Source organism: Carcharhinus amblyrhynchos, chromosome 25 (genome assembly GCF_965287045.1).
Source record: "Carcharhinus amblyrhynchos chromosome 25, sCarAmb.v2.hapA, whole genome shotgun sequence".
NCBI lineage: Eukaryota > Metazoa > Chordata > Chondrichthyes > Carcharhiniformes > Carcharhinidae > Carcharhinus > Carcharhinus amblyrhynchos.
The window spans coordinates 42,285,254-42,307,963 of record NC_137348.1 but is presented as its reverse complement, the minus strand read 5'-3'; the positions used below and the strand labels follow the sequence as shown (position 1 = coordinate 42,307,963).

Below are 22,710 nucleotides of genomic sequence, written 5' to 3'. Positions count from 1 at the left end.
ACTAAGGTTCTATAAAGCTGCAACATGACTTGCCAATTTTTAAACTCCACCTGCATTGCCACTTTCAGTGACCTGTGTTCACCCAGATCCCTCTGCTTATCAATACTCTTCAGTGTTCTGCCATTTACTGTATATTTCCTATCTGTATTAGGCCTTCCAAAATGCATTACTCATACTTGTCCAGATTAAACTCCATCTGCCATCTCTCTGCCCAAGTCTCCAACTGATATACATCCTGCAATATTCTCATCGCTTTCCACAAATCCACCAACCTTTGTGTCGTCCACAAACGTACTAATCAAACCAGTTACACTTTCCTCCAAATTATTTACATATATTACAAAAGGCAAAGGTCTCAGTACTGATCCCTGAGGAATGCCACTTGTCACAGCCCTCCATTCAGAAACACACCCTCCCACTGCTACCCTGTCTTCTATGATCAGGTGAATCACCTGACAAAGAGGGGAACCTCGAAAGTTTGTGAGTTTACTATCAAATAAATCGGTTGGACTTAAACCTGGTGTTGTGAGACTTCTTACTGTGTTTACCCCAGTCCAATGCCGCCATCTCCACATCACCTCCCCTGTAGCCAGTGAGGATACAAAGATTTCTCTCAAGGCCCCAGCAATTTCCTTCCTTGCCTCTCTCAGTATTCTGGGGTATATCCCATCAGGCCCTGGGGACTTATCTACCTTAATGTTTCTCAAGAGCCCCAATACCGCCTCCTTTTTGATCTCAACATGATTCAAACTATCTACACATCCTTTCCCAAACTCATCATCCACTAAGTCCTTCCCTTTGGGGAATACTGATGCAAAGTACACATTTAATACCTTGCCCATTTCCCCTGGCTCCACACATAGATTCCCTCCCTTGTCCTTACATTCTCCAATCCCACCCCCTCCCCATTGCAGCACTAAGTTGTGAAATGGTTTTAGAATTTTACCATCAATATTCTCTGAACATATTTTGTACATTAGGCATTTTATAAAGAATATTCTGACAGCTATAGAATTACTTGTTACAGTACCGAGCCTGTGGCTGTTTAGATTAAACTCTGAGCAGGATAAGGTATCATGTACATGCGCTATACGTGAGATACAATATTATCTTATCTCTCTGGTGTCCCTCCTCCAGTGTGAAATTCCTCTATTCTTTCCCCAATTGACACTTCATTTGAGAAGCAGCCTTGTGAGCCCACCCTGCACTGGTGGTTATTGATCACTCTGTGCACTGGTTCCAGTGCTCTGGGGGACCCGGTTATTGATCGCTCTGTGCACTGGTTCCAGTGCTCCGGGGGACCCGGTTATTGATTGCTCTGTGCACTGGTTCCAGTGCTCTGGGGGACCCGGTTATTGATCGCTCTGTGCACTGGTTCCAGTGCTCCGGGGGACCCGGTTATTGATCGCTCTGTGCACTGGTTCCAGTGCTCCGGGGGACCCGGTTATTGATCGCTCTGTGCACTGGTTCCAGTGCTCCGGGGGACCCGGTTATTGATCGCTCTGTGCACTGGTTCCAGTGCTCCGGGGGACCCGGTTATTGATCGCTCTGTGCACTGGTTCCAGTGCTCCGGGGGACCCGGTTATTGATTGCTCTGTGCACTGGTTCCAGTGCTCCGGGGGACCCGGTTATTGATCGTTCTGTGCACTGGTTCCAGTGCTCCGGGGGACCCGGTTATTGATCGTTCTGTGCACTGGTTCCAGTGCTCCGGGGGACCCGGTTATTGATCGTTCTGTGCACTGGTTCCAGTGCTCCGGGGGACCCGGTTATTGATCGTTCTGTGCACCGGTTCCAGTGCTCCGGGGGACCCGGTTATTGATCGCTCTCTGCACTGGTTCCAGTGCTCCGGGGGACCCGGTTATTGATCGTTCTGTGCACTGGTTCCAGTGCTCCGGGGGACCCGGTTATTGATCGTTCTGTGCACTGGTTCCAGTGCTCCGGGGGACCCGGTTATTGATCGTTCTGTGCACTGGTTCCAGTGCTCCAGGGGACCCGGTTATTGATCGTTCTGTGCACTGGTTCCAGTGCTCCGGGGGACCCGGTTATTGATCGTTCTGTGCACTGGTTCCAGTGCTCCGGGGGACCCCGTTTTTGATCGCTCTTTGCACTGTTCCAGTGCCCCTGGGGACCTGGTTATTGACCCCTCCTTGCTCTGGGTCATGACTCTGAATATTTCCACTGTATTTCAGTGAGCAGATGCATGCAGAAGGTGGGTGTGATGTGAGTTGAGCTGTGTAGACTTAGTTTTCTGGAGCTGGTACCCTACCAGGTTGTTGAAGTGACTCTGCACACTGTCTCTGTTCACAGCAGCTCTCCATTTATGGACAGTTTGGGTGACAAACTTAAATCTGAGATTTCACTGGCATGGCAGCACAGTGATTAGCACTGCAGTCTCACAGCACCAGGGATACGAGTTTGATTCCCGACTTGGGTCACTGTCTGTGTGCAGGTTGCACGTTCTCCCTGTGTCTGTGTGAGTTTCCTCGGGGTGCTCCAGCTTCCTCCCACAGTTCAAAGATGTGCAGGTTAGGTGGATTGGCCATGCTAAATTGCCCCTTCATGTCAGGGGGACTAGCTCGGGTAAATGCATGGGGTTATGGGGATAGGGCCTGGGTGGGATTGTTGTTGCTGCAAACTCGATGGGCTGAAAGGCCTCCTTCTGCACTATAGGATTCTGTGATCTCTTTTCACTTCAACTCCTGTTCTTCCCGCACCATTTGTGGATTTGCACGTTTGGGTACTATATTGATTTTCTCAATCCAAATTCTCAACATAAAAACATAGAATGGTTACGACAGGGAATGAGGTCTTTCGGCCTTCATGTCTATGCTGTTTCTTTACAAGAATGACTCAACTAATCCCACCCAAATCCCCTCCACCTGCTTGCACCCCTCCCCCCCACCCAACACACACACACACACACACACACACACACACACACACACACACACACACACACACACACACACACACACACACACACACACACCCCCTCTGCCCGGCACACCTTACCCAGTCACCCTAATGACATTGAATTATTTCCCACCCTACCACCAAATATGATTCCTTCATTCCTGAATCCCATTTCACTGAGTTTAAATAATTTATCTGAAAGAAGAATGTGAATTTATGTAGCGCCTTCCAGCACCTTGGGAAATCTGCAAGAATAGCCAGTGAAGTACGATCGATATGTTTATGTTAACTGTTGTAATGGAATAAATAACCAATTAAACTGGAATAAACCTGGAGCAGGACATTGGGACCCTCTGCACCTCCTCCACTGGAGTTATTTTTTATGTACCTCTGAGCAGATATCCGGGGCTTCAGTTTCACATTCCACCCACTGGCTGGAATTCCCCTGGCTGGGATGAGCTGGGAGCCTTTAGAAAATGGCAGGATCTAATTCCTGTTGCAGTGGAGGTGTTGGGGGGGAGGGTTACGATAGCCAGGTTGCACACAGCACTCCCACCCTTGCCGTCTCCACTGTGGAGATGGGCAGTTTACTCCTCATTGGCCATTTCGATGGGAAGAGGCCCAACTCCAATGTGGTTCCCGGTGCCTCAGTGAATATGTAACTCACAGGGGAATCCCAGTCCCGAAACCAAGGGGAGTTAGTTGTGTAGTGGTATTGTCACTAGACCAGTAATCCAGAGACCCAGAATAATCCTCTGGGCACCCGGTTCAAATCCCACCATGGCAGATGGTGAAAATCTGGAACGAAAAGTCTACTGATGACCATGAAACCATTGTCGGAAAAACCCATCTTGTTCACCAGTGCCCTTTAGGGAAGGAAATCTGCCGTCATTACCTGGTTTGGGCCAACATGTGATTCCGGAGCAACAGCAATGTGGTTGACCCTGTGCCGGCGTGTATCGGGGTGCATCGCCCTGTGCCGGCGTGTATCGGGGTGCATCGCCCTGTGCCGGCGTGTATCGGGGTGCATCGCCAGTTCTCCATGCGGCAGTGGCTGCACCGTTTGTAGTCACTGACTCTGGGACCAGGAGCTGGTGTTGAGTTTCTGGTTGTTTCTATATCCGGTTTATAACTCATTACAAGTGTGAGTAGAATCCGTTGCCCTTTCCCTTGATTGCTTTCCCTCAAACACTGCCGTCGACAGTGGCCGTTACAATCTCCTCGGCTCTTGCTGTGTGTTGGGTCACTGCTGGTTTGGGGATGGGAGTTGAGTTGTTTTCCTGAGCTGCTGAGTTGGCAGGGTGAGGATGGTTCAGTTTGAGTTCAGTCGGTGTTACAGCAATGTTGCTTTCTAGGGGCTGCAGTGTAATGGTGCTGGGGCAATGTGAATTTCAATAATGTTCAGATCACCCTCATTCTAAATCCATGTTTACTGATCAGTTTCAATAGTGCGTGCGGTGTTTGCATGCGTGCATGTGCTTCCATGCACGTGTGTGTGTGTTTTCATTCATGAAACATGAGCGTCATTGGCTGGCCAGCATTTATTGATGATGTGGAGATGCTGGCGTTGGACTGGGGTAAACACAGTAAGAAGTCTCTCAACGCCAGGTTAAAGTCCAACAGGTTTATTTGGTAGCAAAATCCACTAGCTTTCAGAGCGCTGCCTCTTCATCAGGTAAGTGGGAGTTCTGTTCACAAACAGGGCATATAAAACCACAAACTCAATTTACAAAATAATGATTGGAATGCAAGTCTTTACAGGTAATCAAGTCTTAAAGGTACAGACAATGTGAGTGGAGAGAGGGTTAAGAACATAAGAACATAAGAAATAGGAGCAGGAGTAGGCCATCTAGCCCTTCGAGCCTGCCCCGCCATTCAATAAGATCATGGCTGATCTGTCGTGGCTCAGTTCCACATTCCCGCCCTCTCCCCATAACCCTTAATCCCCTCTCTTATCAAAAACCTATCAACCCGCGTCTTAAAAATATTTAGCGAGGCAGCCTCCACCACTTCAATGGGCAGAGAATTCCAGAGATTCGCCACCCTTTGAGTGAAGAAGTTCCTCCTCAACTCCGTTCTAAACTGCCCCCCCTTTATCTTGAGGCTGTGCCCCCTCGTCCTACTGTCCTTTCTGAGCGGGAAGAGTCTCTCCACCTCTATCCTATCCATCCCATTCATCATCTTATACGTCTCAATGAGATCTCCCCTCATTCTTCTAAACTCTTAACGAGTACAAGCCTAGTTTATTCAGCCTCTCCTCATAGCTCAACCCCCTCAACTCCGGTATCAGCCTAGTAAATCTCCTCTGCACTCCCTCCAAGGCCAAAATATCCTTGCGTAAGTGCGGCGACCAAAACTGCACACAGTACTCCAGCTGCGGCCTCACCAATGCCCTATACAGCTGCAGCAAGACCTCCCTACTTTTATATTCAATCCCCCTCGCTATGAAGGCCAGCATCCCATTCGCCTTCCTGACCACCTGCTGCACCTGCAGGCTGGGTTTTTGCGACTCATGCACAAGGACCCTGAGGTCCCTCTGCACCGTCGCCTGCTGCAGTTTTTCGCCCCGTAAGTAATAGTCCTTCCTACCATTATTCGTACCAAAGTGGACCACCTCGCACTTGCCAACATTAAATTCCATTTGCCAGTTCCTGGCCCATTCGCCCAGCCTATCTAGATCCTTCTGCAGACTCTCTACACCCTCCGCACAATTTGCTGTTCCACCAATCTTGGTGTCATCAGCAAATTTCGACACCATACACTCGGTTCCCTCCTCCAGATCATCTATATAAATGGTAAATAGCTGAGGCCCCAGCACCGACCCCTGAGGCACTCCACTAGTCACCAACCGCCAATCCGAATAGCACCCATTGACCCCCACTGTCTGCCTCCTATTTGACAACCAATCCTCTATCCACGCTAACACCCTACCCCCAACTCCATGCCCCCTTACCTTCTGCAATAACCTCTTGTGAGGTACCTTGTCAAACGCCTTCTGAAAATCAAGAAAGACCACATCCACCGGCTCTCCTCTATCCACCGCCCTAGACACATCCTCATAGAACTCCAATAAAGCACAGGTTAAAGAGATGTGTATTGTCTCTACACATGTGTATTGTCTGTATCTTTAAGACTTGATTACCTGTAAAGGCTCGCATTCTAACCATTATTTTGTAAATTGAGTTTGTATCTTTATATGCCCTGTTTGTGATCAGAACTCCCACTCGCCTGATGAAGGAGCAGCGCTCTGAAGGCTTGTGGCTTGTGCTACCAAATAAACCTGTTGGACTTTAACTTGGTGATGTGAGACTTCTTACTACAGCATTTAATGCCCATCCTTAGTAGCCCGAGGGCAGTAGAGCCACAACAATGTAGTTGACTCTCAAGAGTCACATGTAGACCAGACTGGGTAAGGGCAGCAGATTTCCTTCCTAAAGGACATTAGTGAACCAGATGGGTTTTTCCCACAATTGACAATGGTTTCATGGTCATCAGTAAATTCCAGATTTTTTTATTGAATTCAGATTCCATCACCTGCCATGGCAGGATTCGTACCCTGTCCCCAGAACATTACATTAGTTCCTGGTTCTGCAGGCCATTGCCTCTCCTGGAGTGTGTGTGCATGCGTGTCTGTGTGTGCGTGCGTGTCTGTGCATGCATGTCTGTGCGTGTGCGTCTGTGCTTTATTTGCATTTACAGTGTATTCAGGTTTCGGTGACTGTGGGATTAAAGTTTGTATTTGAACATGAGCTTTAACAATGGGTGGAGGAACCATCAAATCTATCAAGCTAACAGTCAGACACCGCTGCTTCTACCTTGTTTGTTCCTCTCTGACACAGTGGTTAGCACTGCTGCTTCACAGCACCAGGGACCCGGGTTCAATTCCCAGCTTGGGTCACTCTCTGCTTGGAGTTTGCACATTTTGTCTTTTATTCCGCAGGTGTCAGTCCACCTTGTTGTCAAACGAGGGGCATGCACACGGTGGGTCGTGTGTGGGCTGCTCTTGGAGGTTCCGGGAGTGGCCTAGTACTTCGTGTCGGTGTGTGTGCTTAATCCTGGACCAGTAGACAGACGCCGCAACAGCTCAGTGACTAGCACTGCTACCTGTGCAGATACATGGATTTGGGCCAGTGTCTGTGGGAGTTTGCGCATTCTCCCTGTGGTTGCGTGGGTTTCCTCCGGGCGCTCCGGTTTCCTCCCACACCCCAAAGATGTGCTCTTAGGCTGATTGGTGTAACAAATTGACACTATTCTCCCCTGAATCTGGCTAAGTTAGGGGTTCCACTCACATACACGCAGGGCAGGGTAGGTGTAGGAGGATGCGGCGACGCGGGCTCGTTGGGCCGAAGGGCCTGTTTCCCGTGCTGGGTTGTTCTTTGTTCTTTGTATTCTCCCTGTATCTGCGTGCTTCAGTTTTTTCTCCCACAGTTCAGAGATGTGTGGGTTAGTTGGATTGACACAGAGGTACAGACTCTACCCAGACATCACTCAAGGCTGGACTTGAACCCAGGTCCCTGGCGCTGTGAGACAGCAGTGCTCACCCTAATCTCACCTCATAAAACAGTCCTGTCCTCCCAAGACTTGTTCTGGTGAATCTTTGTTGCACGCTCGCTAGAACCACGTTATCCCTCCTTGGGTAAGGAGACCCATAATGTACGGTGTGGGAGAGGCAATTAAACAGGGAAAGGGTTGAAAGTTGGGGAACTAGAAGTGGTAGCGATGGTGGAGGATGATTGTTGGATGTGGGATGGAAGGTGAGGAGAAGGGAAACTTTCTCATGGTTCAGGGAAGATTTTGCTTCTATCCTGCTTTCTGGAAGAATGAATCCAATTGGCCAGTTTCTCCATATCCATCGTATCACTTCCGACAATACCATTTTCTACATCAATGCTTCTAATACCTCTTTTTCCCTCAGCCAGGGATTACTGTCCATGTGGGCTGACTGAGCCCCTCACCCCGATCCATTTCCTGCATTGCTCTTTCCCCCTCCCCCTCCCTGCCGGTGTCCTGGGTCAGTTTGTGGTTTGTTGTGGGCAACATGGAGCTGCTTCAGTGATTTCACATTGCTGCACTGGCAGCATGCCCACCACAAACAATGGCTCCTAATGAGAGCAGCTTAATTGGCATGTGCCTGGCTGCACTGGACCGAGTGCCACCTGACTGAGGGAAGATGGGGAGAACCCTTTTTACACATGGTTATGATACAGTGGAATGGAGGCAGTGGGTTGGGGGGGGGTGGTGTTGGGAGAGGGTGGGGGGAGTGGGGGTGGGGGAGAGGTGAGGGGTGGGTGAGTGGGGGTGGGGGAGAGGTGAGGGGTGGAGATGGGAGAGGGTAGGGAGAGAGGGGGTGTGAGAGTGGGGAGAGGGGCTGTGGGAGAGGGGAGGGAGGGAGGGGAGAGGGGTTGTGGGAGAGGGGAGGGAGCGGAGAGGGGTTGTGGGAGAGGGGAGAGGGGCTGTGGGAGAAGGGGTGTGGGAGTGGGGAGGGAGGGGGTGTGGGAGAGAGTGAGGAGAAGGGCTGTGGGGGTGGGGAGAGGGGAGGAAGGGTTTGGGGAGAGTGAAATATCAGACATCTCTTTCAAGAAGGATTTGGATAAATACCTGAAGAAACTACTGCAGGGACTCGGGGTTAAAAACCAGATAACTCTTTCAAAAAGCTAGCAACTTCCTGAACTGAATGGTTGATTGGAATAATACACGGAACCAGCACAATGTCTCATGAGGAATGATTGAACTGGCCTGTACTCACTGGTGTTTAGAAGAATAAGAGGCAACTTGATTGAAACATCCAAGATCCTGAGGAGTTACTGATGGGGTGGATGGGGAGAGGATGTTTCCTCATGTAGGAGAATCTAGAACTGGGGGTCACTGCTTAAGAATAAGGCGGCACTTATTTAAGACAAAGATGAGGAGATTTTTTTCTCTGAGGGTGGTGAGTCTCTGAAACTCTCTTCCTCTGAAGGCTGTGGAAGCAAAGTCTTTGAATATTTTTAAGGCAGAATGTGATAGATTCTTGATTCAGCATGGAAGTGAAAGGTTATTGGGGAAAGGCAGGAATGTGGGGTTGAGGTTACGATTAGATCAGTGATGATCTGAGTGAATGGGGGAGCAGACTGGAGGGGCTGAGTGGCCTCCTTGTTTGTGTGTATTTCCCCCTGTGCTGAATCAATTCTGAGTGTTGCACACAGCGAACTCCACACCAGACTCTCAGACCTGTGATGGTTTCAGCTGTTTGGAGGGATTTCCCAGGATACTGGGAGAACTGTCTACTCCTCTCTGAGTAGTACCATGGGATCTTTCTGTGCAGGCTGGGCCTGGGACTACTGAACAAAATCAGTTTGACCAATCGTGTGTGTTTCCACCCGGCAGTTCTGGTCTTCAGCTGGAAGGGCTGGACAGGGTGATCCAAAGGGACGATCATTTCCATCTGTCCAGTTGCTTGTGGCAATCTCAAGGAACATCACACAGAACTGTGTCTGTTTGCAGCTCCAACACTGCCCCCTCACTACGCAATAACCTGTGTCCCTCTGCAGGGGTGGCACAGGGGTTAGCACTGCTGTCTCACAGCGCCAGGGACCTGGGTTCGACTCCTGGTTTGGGTCAATGTGTGGAGTTTAAACCCCATTGTCCGCAAGGATTTCCTCCCACTGTCCAAAGATGTGCAGGTTAGGTGGATTGGCCACGCCAAATTTCTATATGATATCCTTAGGGGGACGAGCAGGGTAAATGCACGGGGTTACAGAAATAGGGTGGGGTGGGGTGGGGCAGGACCTGGGTAAGATGCTCTTTTGGAGAATTAGTGCAGATTCAATGGGCTGAATGGCCTTATTCTGCACTGTAGGAATTCTATGATCTGCTCCTCTGTCTCTGCGTGGGCTTCAGTACCAGGACGTTGTTGGACGCGGGACGCTGGGTCGTACTCAGCCTATGGCACTGATGGAAGTTTCACAGAATTCCCATTCTGACAAATTCCTTCACTATCGGCTCCTTCACTCCTGTGCCTGAGCTCCCTCTGGTGGCGCACCTGATCCGAAACTCCAGCCACATCGATACGGACAGAGTGAGATGGGGTTACAGCGTGAGCCAGATTGGGAACTAAATACTTCAAGATACCTAACTTTCAGAGCAGATTACCAAAATTAAAAATGGTCTTTTGGTAGTGCAGCACATGAGTATTGCTGGAAAAAAGGAGACATGCTGCCAAAACCTTTTAGCCTGTACTCAACAGGACAGATTCGTCAACAGTAATGAGGCGACAACAATACATATTGCACAGAAAGAGAATGCTGATTGGTGGGCAAGTGAACTGTGGTGAAGCCATTGCCATGGAGAATGCAGCATACAACAGTAAACTGCCCAGTTTTATTCAAATTCAAACTGGGTTAGTCATCTCTGATAAAAGTGGTGCCCTGAGGGGTGAACCGGGGACAGCTGTTCCCTAGGATTTGATTTAGTTGAAAATCGTGTAAGGTTTGGACAGGTTGCTTTTGTTTGCAGGATGCCCAGTGTGAGTGTACGTGGCTGTCAATTTGCATTATTGTGCTATATTATTAGCCCAACTAACGATCTTCAACTGGTTTTTAGTGTAATTTTTAGAACAATCAGGATTGTGAGTGGTATTTGACACTAACAGGACGATGCTGTCCAGCCAGAGAAACATCCTGCCTCTCACACTACTGAGCAACGTGGATTGTGAATTTCATTCTGCTGTGATGCCAGCTATGTGGGTCGTACATCCCAGTGACTAGTGGGTCATTTCAAACGCTGTGTCCCCCAGCTATTTCTAACAGGCAAAGTACTGATCGTATCTACCAACACCTTCAGCAGTCAGAGTCCACTTGTCAACCAACCAGCACACATTCCCATGCAGTGTAAAATGTTGTTCCTCTGTAACTGTAAGTTCTGCTGAGCTGTCCTGATGACTGTCAGATGAAAGTTTTGAGAACATGAATCATTTCTGTGTAATATCCAACATGGATGTGCTTAGGGTAGCAGGGAGAAAAGGGCCCAGATTCTCCCAAAAATATTCTAAGTGTCAAATTCGCGTAAAAACTGGAGTAAATCCAGCTGTTTTCTTTAAGCAGGATTTTCCAAATGAATCTCCCACATCCTGCATTACAGAGTGCCTCAGCATGAATCCTGATTAAAAATCAGTGAGTGGGGCCTATTCCCGCTGGAGAAGCTGGCAGCATAGCGCTGAACGGGACACTGCACATGCGCTGATCTATTAGAGTGCAATTCGGCACATAGCCCCACACCGCTGACCTCCCGATCGCTGGCCAGCCCAGCAAGCCCCCCTCTCTGCCCCTCCGATTCCCCCCACTCCATGATCGGATGTCTTTGGGCCCACTTCGATCTCTGTCCCGGCAATCCCGATCTTCTGATTTACCTCCTCCACCCCCACGCCCCTCCCTCCCCGACCCCGATCGCTGTCCACCCTCCCTCTGTCACTGATCCCAATGCAGAGTGGCAGTGGGACCCCTTACCCCACCCCCTCTGGCCCTGCCCTTTATCACTGCCAGATGCCTGGGCATTGCCACTTTGCTCCTTGGGCAATACTGGTGGCAAGCTGGCATGGGAAGACTGGTAATGCCCAGGAGGCACCTACACCACTCCCTGACCTCCCTGGGTCCTCAAGGGCCTCCCTGCACTCCAGTGGGGTCAGGTTAGCAGCTCCCTGTTAGGTGGGAAGTATTGTAAACACCGCTGGAGTGAAGCACTCCTGGGCGGGGGGGGCGCAGGGTGAGGCCAGCGGAGGGGGAGGGGCCAGGAGAATTCAGTCCTGGGGCTGCTAATAAGATATAAATGCTGATTTCAATATTTAAATCAACCCTGCGCTGATGACACCAGAAATCCGGTGGCCGGAGAGATGTGGCGGCCAGCGGTCAGCCCACTAAACAGCCTCCACTTGTCTCCTGGCTGTGAGAATCACTCCCCATGTCTGAGCTCAAAGTGGAGGAATAGAATTCATTTGGGTGGAGCTAACAGCAAGGGGCAAAAAGCATTGGGAGTTATTGCTGAGCTCTCTAACAGTCATTGTAAAGTAGGGCAGTATATAAATCAGGAGAGTAGAGGCACATCTAACAAGTGAATATATAGGCATTTAAATCTTTACCTCGACAGTCCAAGTGAAAACTGCAGTGATGATAGGATAGATAAGTTCAAGGAATATGTATGATCATTTTCTAGGTAACTATATCTAGGGAAAGGACTATTTTGGATCTAGTATCCTGCAAACAGAGAAATTAGTTTGCAATGTAGAGAGCAGTTACAATCTGATTACACGTTAAGTTTGGAAGTTATTTCTTTAATTTTGAAGCTAGGATCTTGCTGGTGAACAAAGGACACTTAGTGGGTGTGAGGGGCAGTTTGCACAAGGTGTTTTGGGAAACTACATTCATGATGATGGGGACGATAATGATTGGCTTTTTCAGAATCAGTATATCAATTGCAGCAAACACGTTTTAAAGCATAAGAAGACCACAGAAAACATAACTAACAAGAGGAATGAAAGCCAGTATTAGATTATAGGGGCAGTGACATGGTGGTATTGTCACTGAACTAGTGATCCAGAGAGTCTGGGGACCTGGTTCAAATCCAGTACAGCAAGTAATGAAATATTAATTCAATAAAAATCTGGAATTAAGAATCTACTGATAACCGTGAAAATCATTGTTGATTGTTGGAAGAATCCTAGGGAAGGAAATCTGTCGTCCTTACCCAGTCTGGCCTATATGTGACTCCAGAGCCACAGCAATGTGGTTCACTCTTAAATGCTTCCGGGAATGGGCAATAAATGCTGGCCACCCAGTGACACCCACATCAAACAAATAAAAAAGATTAGAAAGTTGTCTAAAAGAGGCGTATCCCTGAAGATTAGGAGGATTTTGGAATTCAGTAGAGCTTGATAAAGGGAAAGTAGAATATGAAGTTGACGCATACGAGACATAAAAACAGAGTAACGTGTTACTCGGAAGAGATTAGTGGAAATCATTGTGTGTGAAAAGTCAAACCAAAGAAAGAATAACCTATAAAGATGTCAATCACTCAAAGCCAACATTTCTCATTAAGCTGTATAAACCACCCTCACTGTGCTGACCTCATTAGACAGTTTTGGATTAGTGCCAAGCGTTCATGTGTGGCTCCCTGGAAAAAAGACTGCTTCTGTTGATATATTTTCTAAATGACCTCTCTATACATGCTTAACTGAGCTCTAAAAATGGCTGATGAAACAGCTTGAAGGGGAATACTAAGTTTGGGTGGATTGCAACCTTATAGAACGTAGAACAACACAGCATAGTGCAGGCCCTTCGGCCCTCGATGTTGTGCTGAGCTTTGTCCGAAACCAAGATCAAGCTATCCCACTCTCTATAGTTCTGGAGCGCTCCATGTGCCTATCCAATAACCGCCTGAAAGTGCCTAAAGTGTCCGACTCCACTATCACAGCAGGCAGTCTATTCCACACCCTAACCACTCTCTGAGTAAGGAACCTACCTCGGATATCCCTCCTACATCTCCCACCATGAACCTTATATTTATGCTCCCTAGTAACAGCTACATCCACCCAAGGAAATAGTCTTTGAATGTCCACTCTATCTATCCCCCTCATCATCTTATAAACCTCTATTAAGTTGCGTCTCATCCTCTTCCGCTCTAAAGAGAAAAGCCCTAGCTCCCTCAACCTTTCCTCGTAAGACCTACCCTCCAAACCAGGCAGCATCCTGGTAAACCTCCTCTGCGCTCTCTCCAATGCTTCCACATCCTTCTATAGTGAAATGACCAGAACTGCACACAGTATTCCAAATGTGGTCTCACCAAGGTCCTGTACAGTTGCAGCATAACCCCACAGCTCTTAAACTCAAACCCCCGTTAATAAACACTAACACACTAGAGGCCTTCCTCACGGCTCTATCCACTTGAGTGGCAACCTTCAGAGATCTGTGGATATGAACCCCAAGTTCTCTCTGTTCCTCCACATTCCTCAGAACCCTGCCGTTGAACCTGTAATCCACATTCAAGTTTGTCCTACCAAAATGAATCACCTCACACTTATCAGGGTTAAACTCCATCTGCCACTTTTCAGCCCAGCTCTGCATCCTATCAATGTCTCTTTGCAGCCTGCAAGAGCCTTCCACCTCATCCACTACTCCACCAATCTTGGTGTCATCAGCAAATTTACTGTCCCCCCCCTCTCCAAGTCATTGATTTAAAATCACAAATAGCAGAGGACCCAGCACTGAACCCTGTGGTACACCGCTGGTAACTGGCCTCCAGTCTGAAAATTTTCCCCCCACCACCCTCTGTCTTCTATGAGACAGCCAGTTACTTATCCAGTCGGCCAAATTTCCCTCTATCCCACACCTCCTTACTTTTTTCATGAGCCTACCATGGGGAACCTTATCAAACACCTTACTAAAATCCATGTATACGACATCAACTGCTCTACCTTCAGCTACACACTTAGTTACCTCCTCAAAGAATTTAATCAAATTTGTGAGGCAAGACTTACCCTTCACGAGCCCATGCTGACTATCTTGGATTAAACTGCATCTTTCTAAATGGTCATTAATCCTATCTCTCAGGACCTTTTCCATTAACTTACCGACCACCGCAGTAAGACTAACTGGCCTATAATTACCAGGGTCATTCCTATTTCCTTTTTTGAACAGGGGAACAACATTCACCACTCTCCAGTCCTCTGGCACTATCCCCGTGGACAGTGAGGATACAAAGATCAAAGCCAAAGTCTCTGCAATCTCATTCCTTGCCCCCCAAAGAATCCTAGGATATATCTTATCTGGCCCAGGGGACTTAACGACTCTCAGGATTTTCAAAATTGCTAATACATCTTCCCTCAGAACATCTTCATCCTCCATCCTATCAGCCTGTATCGCACTCTCAGGCTGAATAAACTAGGCTTGTACTCGTTAGAGTTTAGAAGAATGAGGGGAGATCTCATTGAGACGTATAAGATGTTGAATGGGATGGATAGGATAGAGGTGGAGAGGCTCTTCCCGCTCAGAAAGGACAGTAGGACTAGAGGGCACAGCCTCAGGATAAAGGGGGGGCGGTTTAGAACGGAGTTGAGGAGGAACTTCTTCACTCAAAGGGAGGTAAATCTCTGGAATTCTCTGTCCGTTGAAGTGGTGGAGGCTGCCTCGCTCAATATTTTTAAGACGCGGGTTGATAGGTTTTTGATAGGCAAGGGGATTAAGGGTTATGGGGTTATGTGGAACTGAGCCACGACAGATCAGCCATGCTCTTATTGAATGGCGGGGCAGGCTCGAAGGGCTAGATGGCCTACTCCTGCTCCTATTTCTTATGTTCTTATTATGTTCTCATCCTCAAAAACATGGCCCCTCTCCTTGGTGAACACTGAAGAAAAGTATTCATTCAACGCCTCACCTATCTCTTCTGACTCCATGCACAAGTTCCCACTACTATCCTTGACCGGCCCTAACCTCACCCTGGTCATTCTTCTATTTCTCACATAAGAGTAAAAAGCCTTGGGGTTTTCCTTGATCCGACCCGCCAAAGACTTTTCATGCCCCCTCCTAGCTGTCCTAAGTCCTTTTTTTAAGCTCATTCCTTGCTACCTTATAATCCTCAAGGGACCCAACTGAACCTTGTTTCCTCATCCTTGCATACACTTCCTTTTTCCTCTTGACAAGACATTCAACCTCCTTTGTGAACCATGGTTCCCTCACTCGGCCATTTCCTCCCTGCCTGACAAGGACATACCTATCAAGGACACGCAGTATTTGTTCCTTAAACAAGCACCACTTTTCATTTGTACCTTTCCCTGACAGTTTCTGTTCCCATCTTATGCTCCCTAATTCTTGCCTAATGGCATCATAAATACCCCTCCCCCAATTATAAACCTTGCCCTGCCATATGGCCCTATCCCTCTCCATTGCAATAATGAAAGACACTGAAGTGTGGTCACGATTATCAAAGTGCTCTCCCACGAACAAATCTAACACTTGGCCCGGTTCATTACCCAGTACCAAGTCCAATGTGGCCCCACCTCTTGTCAGCCTATCCACATACCCTGTGACCTCCACACCTATCCATAATCTGCTTTGCCATTTCCTCCTCCACATCTCTATTATTATTTCGGGGCCAATAGAAAACTCCTAACAACCTCATGAAAATACCAATGAGTTATTCTTTCTTTGATGTGATTTTTCAATGTTTATTTGGACAAGAGCAAGAGGTGCTCAGAGGACTGCAGTTTTATTTATTGATACTAAGAATGACTGTGGTTGACATTTTTTTTTGTAGATGTAAACTGAACAGTTATTTCTCACACTAATTTTCAAAGACTGCTTATCTTGACAGTTCTTGGAGAAGTTCAAAGACTTGTCACTATTGTCTTATAGCTCATTGGTTCATTATGTGGTGGATGTTGAAAGATTGGGTATGGAGGATGCTTGGGGGTTGGAAGGAGCAAGGGGTATGGTGGGATATGAGAGAGCATGTGGGGTATTGGGCATGGGGAGGGGAATCTGCAAAAGCTTTTATGTGTATCTGTCAAAAGCCTCCTGACTCCTTAGCAGGCTTCCCCTTTGCTTCATGAACTGCCTTTACCTAGCGGGTTTCCGTAAACTTCTAAATCTCTCCCATTGTGACGGAAATGATGTGGGGGCAGAATTCAAGCCTCCCCTCAGTTATATAGCAGCCACCCTCATGTCCAAGGACAGGTGCGTGTGGTTGTGACCCGGTCTGGGAAAGGAAGGACAGGTTTGACATTCCGATTCACTGGGCCTCATGTCCCTGACTCAACCCTGAGCTGGTGCAGGAGGGGAAAATCCAACGTTTTTGTATCTGTCTTCACAAGAGGAGGCACAATAAATATGCTGGAAATAAGAGGGCCTGACAAAGGTGAAGAACTTAAAGAAATCTGTACAAGAAGTAATGCGGGAAGAAATTAATGAGAAAATAAATGGAAAATTTCTTGAACCCGGTGACCTAGATCCTGGAGTTTTAAGTGAGGATGCTGCAGGGGGTTCATTAGTTTTGATCTTCCAGAATTCCTTAAATACTGGAACAATTCCCAGGATCGGAAGCTTTCAAACATAATCCTGGTACTTAAGAAAGAAGGAAAGCTCTAACATCAGCAGTTAGTAAGATGCGAGAATATGTTATTGGGGGCAGCACAGTGGGTAGCACTGGTGCTTCACAGCGCCAGGAATCCAGGTTCGATTCCCACCTCGGGTCACTGTGTGGAGTCTGCACAGTCTCCTCATGTCTGCGTGGGTTTCCATCGGGCGCTCCAGTTTCCTCCCACAGTCCAAAGATGTGAGAGTTCCGTGGATTGGCCATGCTAAATTGCCCCTTGGTATCAGGGGGACTAATTAGGATAAACATACGGGGTTATGGGGATAGGGCCTGGGTGGGATTATGGTCAGTGCAGACTTGATGGGCCAGATGGCCTCCTGCACTATAAGCTCCTCTAATTCTATACATTATTAAGTACACAGGAACAGACCACTTTTAATCAAAACCTGATTAGGAAGAGTCATCACAGGTTTATGAAACTATGTCTGAGAAATCTGTTAGTTTTTTTTGAAGGTGCAATTAATACAATGGATAAAGGGGAACGGTGGATGTGATAGATTTGGATTTTCGAAAGGTATTCACTAAAGGGTCACATGAGATGTTATTGTGTGAAATGAGGACTCATGGGATTGGGGGTAATATATTAGCACGGATTGAGGGATTGGCTAATGGACAGAGATAGGAATAAATCAGCCATGTTGACATTGGCAGGTGGGAACCAGTGTGATTCTACAAGGATCAACAGCTCCAGCTGTTGACAACTCATAGTTACTGACTTTGAGGGGAGTGGATATCTAAATTTGCTGATGATACAGATAAGGAGGACACTGAGAGACCGCAGACAAAAAGACATTTTGGGGAAAATAGTGAAGGACAAGGCAGACAGAATACACCATAGAATCTCCACAATGCAGAAGGAGGCCATTCGGCCCACCGAGTCTGCACCAACACTCCAAAAGAACAAGGTAGTTGGTAAAATTCAAATTCAATTAATAAAATCTGGAATTGAAAGCTAATCTCGGTAATGCTGAGCATGAAGCTATCATCAATTATCACAAAACCCCATTCAGTTCATTAATGTTCCTTTAGGGAAGGAAATCTGCCATCCTTACCTAGTCTGGCCTACATGTGACTCCAGATACACAGCAGTGTGGGTGACTCGAAACTGTCCTTTGAAATGTGAGACACTGAATTGAAGGGGAATTAGGGATGGTCAATAAATATTGGTTTTGTCAGTGACGTCCACATCCCATATAAGAATAATTTTTTTAAAAAACTGTTGGCTCTGTTTGAGTTTGAGTTGCTGCAGTGATTGGTCAGATATTGGGACCATTAATGACTCACTGGCACTGACTGTGATACAAAATCTCTGAGACTCGGATCAGATCTCTCTGTCTCGGCACTGAGACTCTAGATGACGCAGAGGTGAGTTTTCTCTGCCCCTGGTGATCTGATCAGCTCCTGGGCTGGTTTACGGGAGCAATGTGGAGCTGGGTCTGTGTTTACACAATGCTGGACTGGCCCGTTACAAACAATAACTGCTGAGGACCACCTCACTCACTCAGGGTGAGTTTGAACGTGCTGTCTGAAAGGGCACTGGAAACAGATTCAATCATGCATTTCAAAAGGAAATCGGTTAACTGTTTCAAAGGGAATTTTGGAAAACTATCACGAAAGAACGGGATAGTGGGACTGATTGGATCACTCTGTCAAAGAGCTAGCCCAGGCAAGAGGGGCTGAATAGCCTCGCTCTGAGCTGTAAGAGTTGATGTGAGCAGCGACCGCTGAGCTTCTTCAGCTGGAATTGAGCAATAACGTCCTCAGTTCAATAAAATATCAACACCTGATCTTGACTGGATTCAACTGTGATGCCCCCTAATGTCAAATAGCCTGTGAACATAGGTGCTGGCACATCTGTGAGAGTGATGGGGGTGACAATTAGGGAGCCTGTCCCCATGAGAGAGGCACCCAGTAAAGTCTGATTAGAACCATAGAAAAGTTACAGTGCAGAACGAGGCCATTCAGCCCATCGTGCCTGGATCTGCCAAAAAGGAAAACGCCTCATTTCAATCCTATTTTCCAGCAACTGGTCAGTGACCTTTCTGTCATACAGAGAGGAAAGAAACAGACCGAGAAACTTCCCTCTACACTGTCCCCCCATCAAACACTCCCAGGACAGGTACAGCACGGGGTTAGATACAGAGTAAAGCTCCCTCTACACTGTCCCCATCAAACACTCCCAGGACAGGTACAGCACGGGGTTAGATACAGAGTAAAGCTCCCTCTACACTGTCCCCCCATCAAACACTCCCAGGACAGGTACAGCACGGGGTTAGATACAGAGTAAAGCTCCCTCTACACTGTCCCCCCATCAAACACTCCCAGGACAGGTACAGCACGGGGTTAGATACAGAGTAAAGCTCCCTCTACACTGTCCCCATCAAACACTCCCAGGACAGGTACAGCACGGGGTTAGATACAGAGTAAAGCTCCCTCTACACTGTCCCCCCATCAAACACTCCCAGGACAGGTACAGCACGGGGTTAGATACAGAGTAAAGCTCCCTCTACACTGTCCCCATCAAACACTCCCAGGACAGGTACAGCACGGGGTTAGATGCAGAGTAAAGCTCCCTCTACACTGTCCCCCATCAAACACTCCCAGGACAGGTACAGCACGGGGTTAGATACAGAGTAAAGCTCCCTCTACACTGTCCCCATCAAACACTCCCGGGACAGGTACAGCACGGGGTTAGATACAGAGTAAAGCTCCCTCTACACTGTCCCCATCAAACACTCCCGGGACAGGTACAGCACGGGGTTAGATACAGAGTAAAGCTCCATCTACACTGTCCCCCCATCAAACACTCCCGGGACAGGTACAGCACGGGGTTAGATATAGTGCCGTTAATTTGCTGTGCCAGTTGGACCCCAGGTATACATGTACATCATGAGATTAGATTGTTTAGTATGGGGAGCTCTGGATCTCACTGTGAATCAGTGCACAGTTTCTGTGTTTAATCAATGTGGCTCTCTATCCGGCTTCACCTCGTGCTGTGAATCCTCACTGGGTTTGGGACAAATGTAACTGGATGTATTGAGGGTGTGGTGGTATCCCCACCCTGGGGAAGGGTAGGGAGTGGGTGAGGGTTGGGAATAGGGGAGGGGAGATAGAAGTGAAGACACCATTGGGTGTGGTGGATCTCTGATTCCTCCCTGCAGTTGGGCGATGTTTGTATTTGCGCCTCTCTGGCTTTCTGCTGGTTTTTACGGCCTTGTTCAGCTGTTTCTGTCTTTTGCAGGAGAGCAGGTTGCAGTGTTTCGTGGGCAGGATGGGCGAGCCTATGTCATTGATGCATACTGCCCTCACCTGGGTGCTAACCTGGCAGTGGGGGGCAGGGTGACAGGCAACTGTATCGAGTGTCCCTTCCATGGCTGGCAGTTCCGTGGTGAGGACGGCAAATGTGTGAAGATTCCGTATGCGGAGAAAGGTACGGGCAGCGGAGATTCAAGCCCGGCTGGAGTCAGAGTGGGGGGTAGCTGGGGATGGGGGGGGTTGCAGGTGGGGGTAGCTAGGGGAAGGGGAGTCAAGGTGGGGGTAACCAGGGAAGGGGCTGGCAGGGTGGGGGTAGCCGGGAGGGTCAGGGGGTCAGAGTGGGTATAGCCAGGGAGGGAGTTCAGGGGATAACTGGGGGGGGGGGGGTGTCAGAGTGGGGATAGCGGGGGAGGGGGTTCAGGGTGGGGGTAGCCGGGGTAGGGGGGAGGTCAGGGTGGGATGGGGGTAGCCAGGGAGGGGGGGTCTGGGTGGGGGTAGCTGGGGAATGGGGGACCGGGTGCGGATAGCCGAGGGGGTTGGTCAGGATGGGGGGGGTGGGGGGTCAGAATGGGGGTAGCCAGGGCTCAGGATGAGGTAGCCAGAGGGAGGGGGGGTCAGGGTGGAAGTAGCTGGGGTGGGGGGGGTCAGGGTGGGTGGGGGCGTAGACGGGGGAGGGTGGGTCCGAGTGGGGGTAGCAGCCGTGATGTCAGGGTGAGGGCAACAGGAGAGGAGGGTGCAGAGGTCAGGGTGGGGGTAGCCGGGAGTGGTGGTCAGGGTGGGGTGAGGTGGGGGGATAGCCAGGGGAGGAAAGGTCCGGGTGGGAATAGCTGGGGCGGAGGGTTCCGGGTGGGGATAGCCGGATAAGGGGGGTCTGGGTGGAGGTAGCTGGGGGAGGGGGGCCTGGGTATGGGTAGCTGGGGGAGGGGAGGGGGTAGCTAGGGGCTGGGGGATGGAGGGTCCTGGTGGTGATAGCCAGGGTGGGTGGGGGTAGCCGGGAGTATGGCGGGGGTGGGGCGGTGGGTCAGGATGTGCTGGGGAACAGTGTGAGACACTGATCGGGACAGACGCTCTAAATGGGTGATAAATATATTTGAGAAACTGAAGATTGGGGCTGAGTCCCAGAATGGGGGAGGGGGGAGGGGGGACGGGGGCACCTGGAAGCAGGAAATGGGGGAGAGGGGAGAAGGGGGGACGGGGACGGGGGCACCTGGAAGCAGGAAATGGGGGAGGGGGGAGAAGGGGGCATCTACCAGACACAAGGATGAAATTATGAAACTTAGGTTAAATGTGGTATTAGAGAGCTGGGAGTGGAGGGGATGGGTTACTCAGGATGGGGACAGTATTTGGGGAGGGGTCTGCAATTGTGCTCAGGATGGGACAATGTTTGGGCAGTGGGGTGGGGGGGGGCTGTCAGTAGATTTAAAGTTCGGGGTGGATGTGCTGTAACCTCCTGCCTCTCTCTTGCCCAGTGCCTGACTTTGCCCAGGTTAAAACGTGGCCCTCGTGTGAGCTGAACTGTGCGGTGTTTGTGTGGTTTCACTGCGATGGCATTGATCCAAGCTGGAGCATTCCCGAACAGGAGGAGATCCAGTCGGGAGAGTGGGTGTACCGCGGGAGGACAGAGCACTACATCAATTGTCACATCCAGGTGGGAGCGCAGGGGGGGGTATCTGCTTCCAGTGGGGGGGCAAATGATGAAGCAGATTCAAGATAATTTGTCAATATTACATGGACTGCACAGATATTGTAATCAGTAACTTCAATGCTGTTGTTTCTAGAAAATTCTTTTTGTGCTTATCTAACAACACAGGACTTCACATCCAACTGGGATAATTTTGGGAACAGCAAAAAATGATTTGACTCAATAACATTGAATTCCTTTTTGATTCCCTGTTCTCCTTGTAACTCGCCATTCATTCCTTCAATAAGAACATGTCCTGTTGTCTTTTGAGTTCAGCTTTCTTCAGATTCTTAGAGTTTGTAGAGGATTACAGCACAGAAGGAGGCCATTCATAGAAATCATAGAATCCCTACAGTGCAGAACCAAGAACAGTACAGCACAGGAAACAGGCCCTTCGGCCCTCCAAGCCTGTGCCGCTCATTGGTCCAACTAGATCATTCGTTTGTAAAAGAAGGCACTGCACCAACCACAAGCCCCCCCAGGCCCTATCCCCGCACCCCCAGGCATTTACCCTACTAATCTCCCTGATACTAAGGTGCAATTTAGCATGGCCAATCCACCTAACCCACACATCTTTGGATTCAGCTATCCTATCTCTGCCAGTTCTCTGTTGCGAGCTGTTCAGAATAGTCTTGTGTTTATACTTTTATCCAATTTTCCCTAATTGGTGGGGCTGGCAATTGGCGGCTGAGGGCAGCGATCATGGAGGGTATGGGCAATCAGCCGAGGTGGTGATTGGAGGG

General features: G+C 48.9%; 1 protein-coding gene across 1 annotated transcript in view; it reads left to right on the top strand.

Moving 5' to 3' along the window:
• The window catches only part of LOC145358207 (cholesterol 7-desaturase nvd), a 68,602-nt gene that overhangs the window by 34,588 nt on the left and 11,304 nt on the right, over positions 1-22,710 (top strand). The window contains exons 2-3 of the mRNA XM_080212015.1: positions 20,273-20,461; positions 21,756-21,934. Of these exons, the coding sequence (XP_080068141.1) occupies positions 20,273-20,461; positions 21,756-21,934 (368 nt within the window). The remainder of the gene's footprint in view (positions 1-20,272; positions 20,462-21,755; positions 21,935-22,710) is intronic.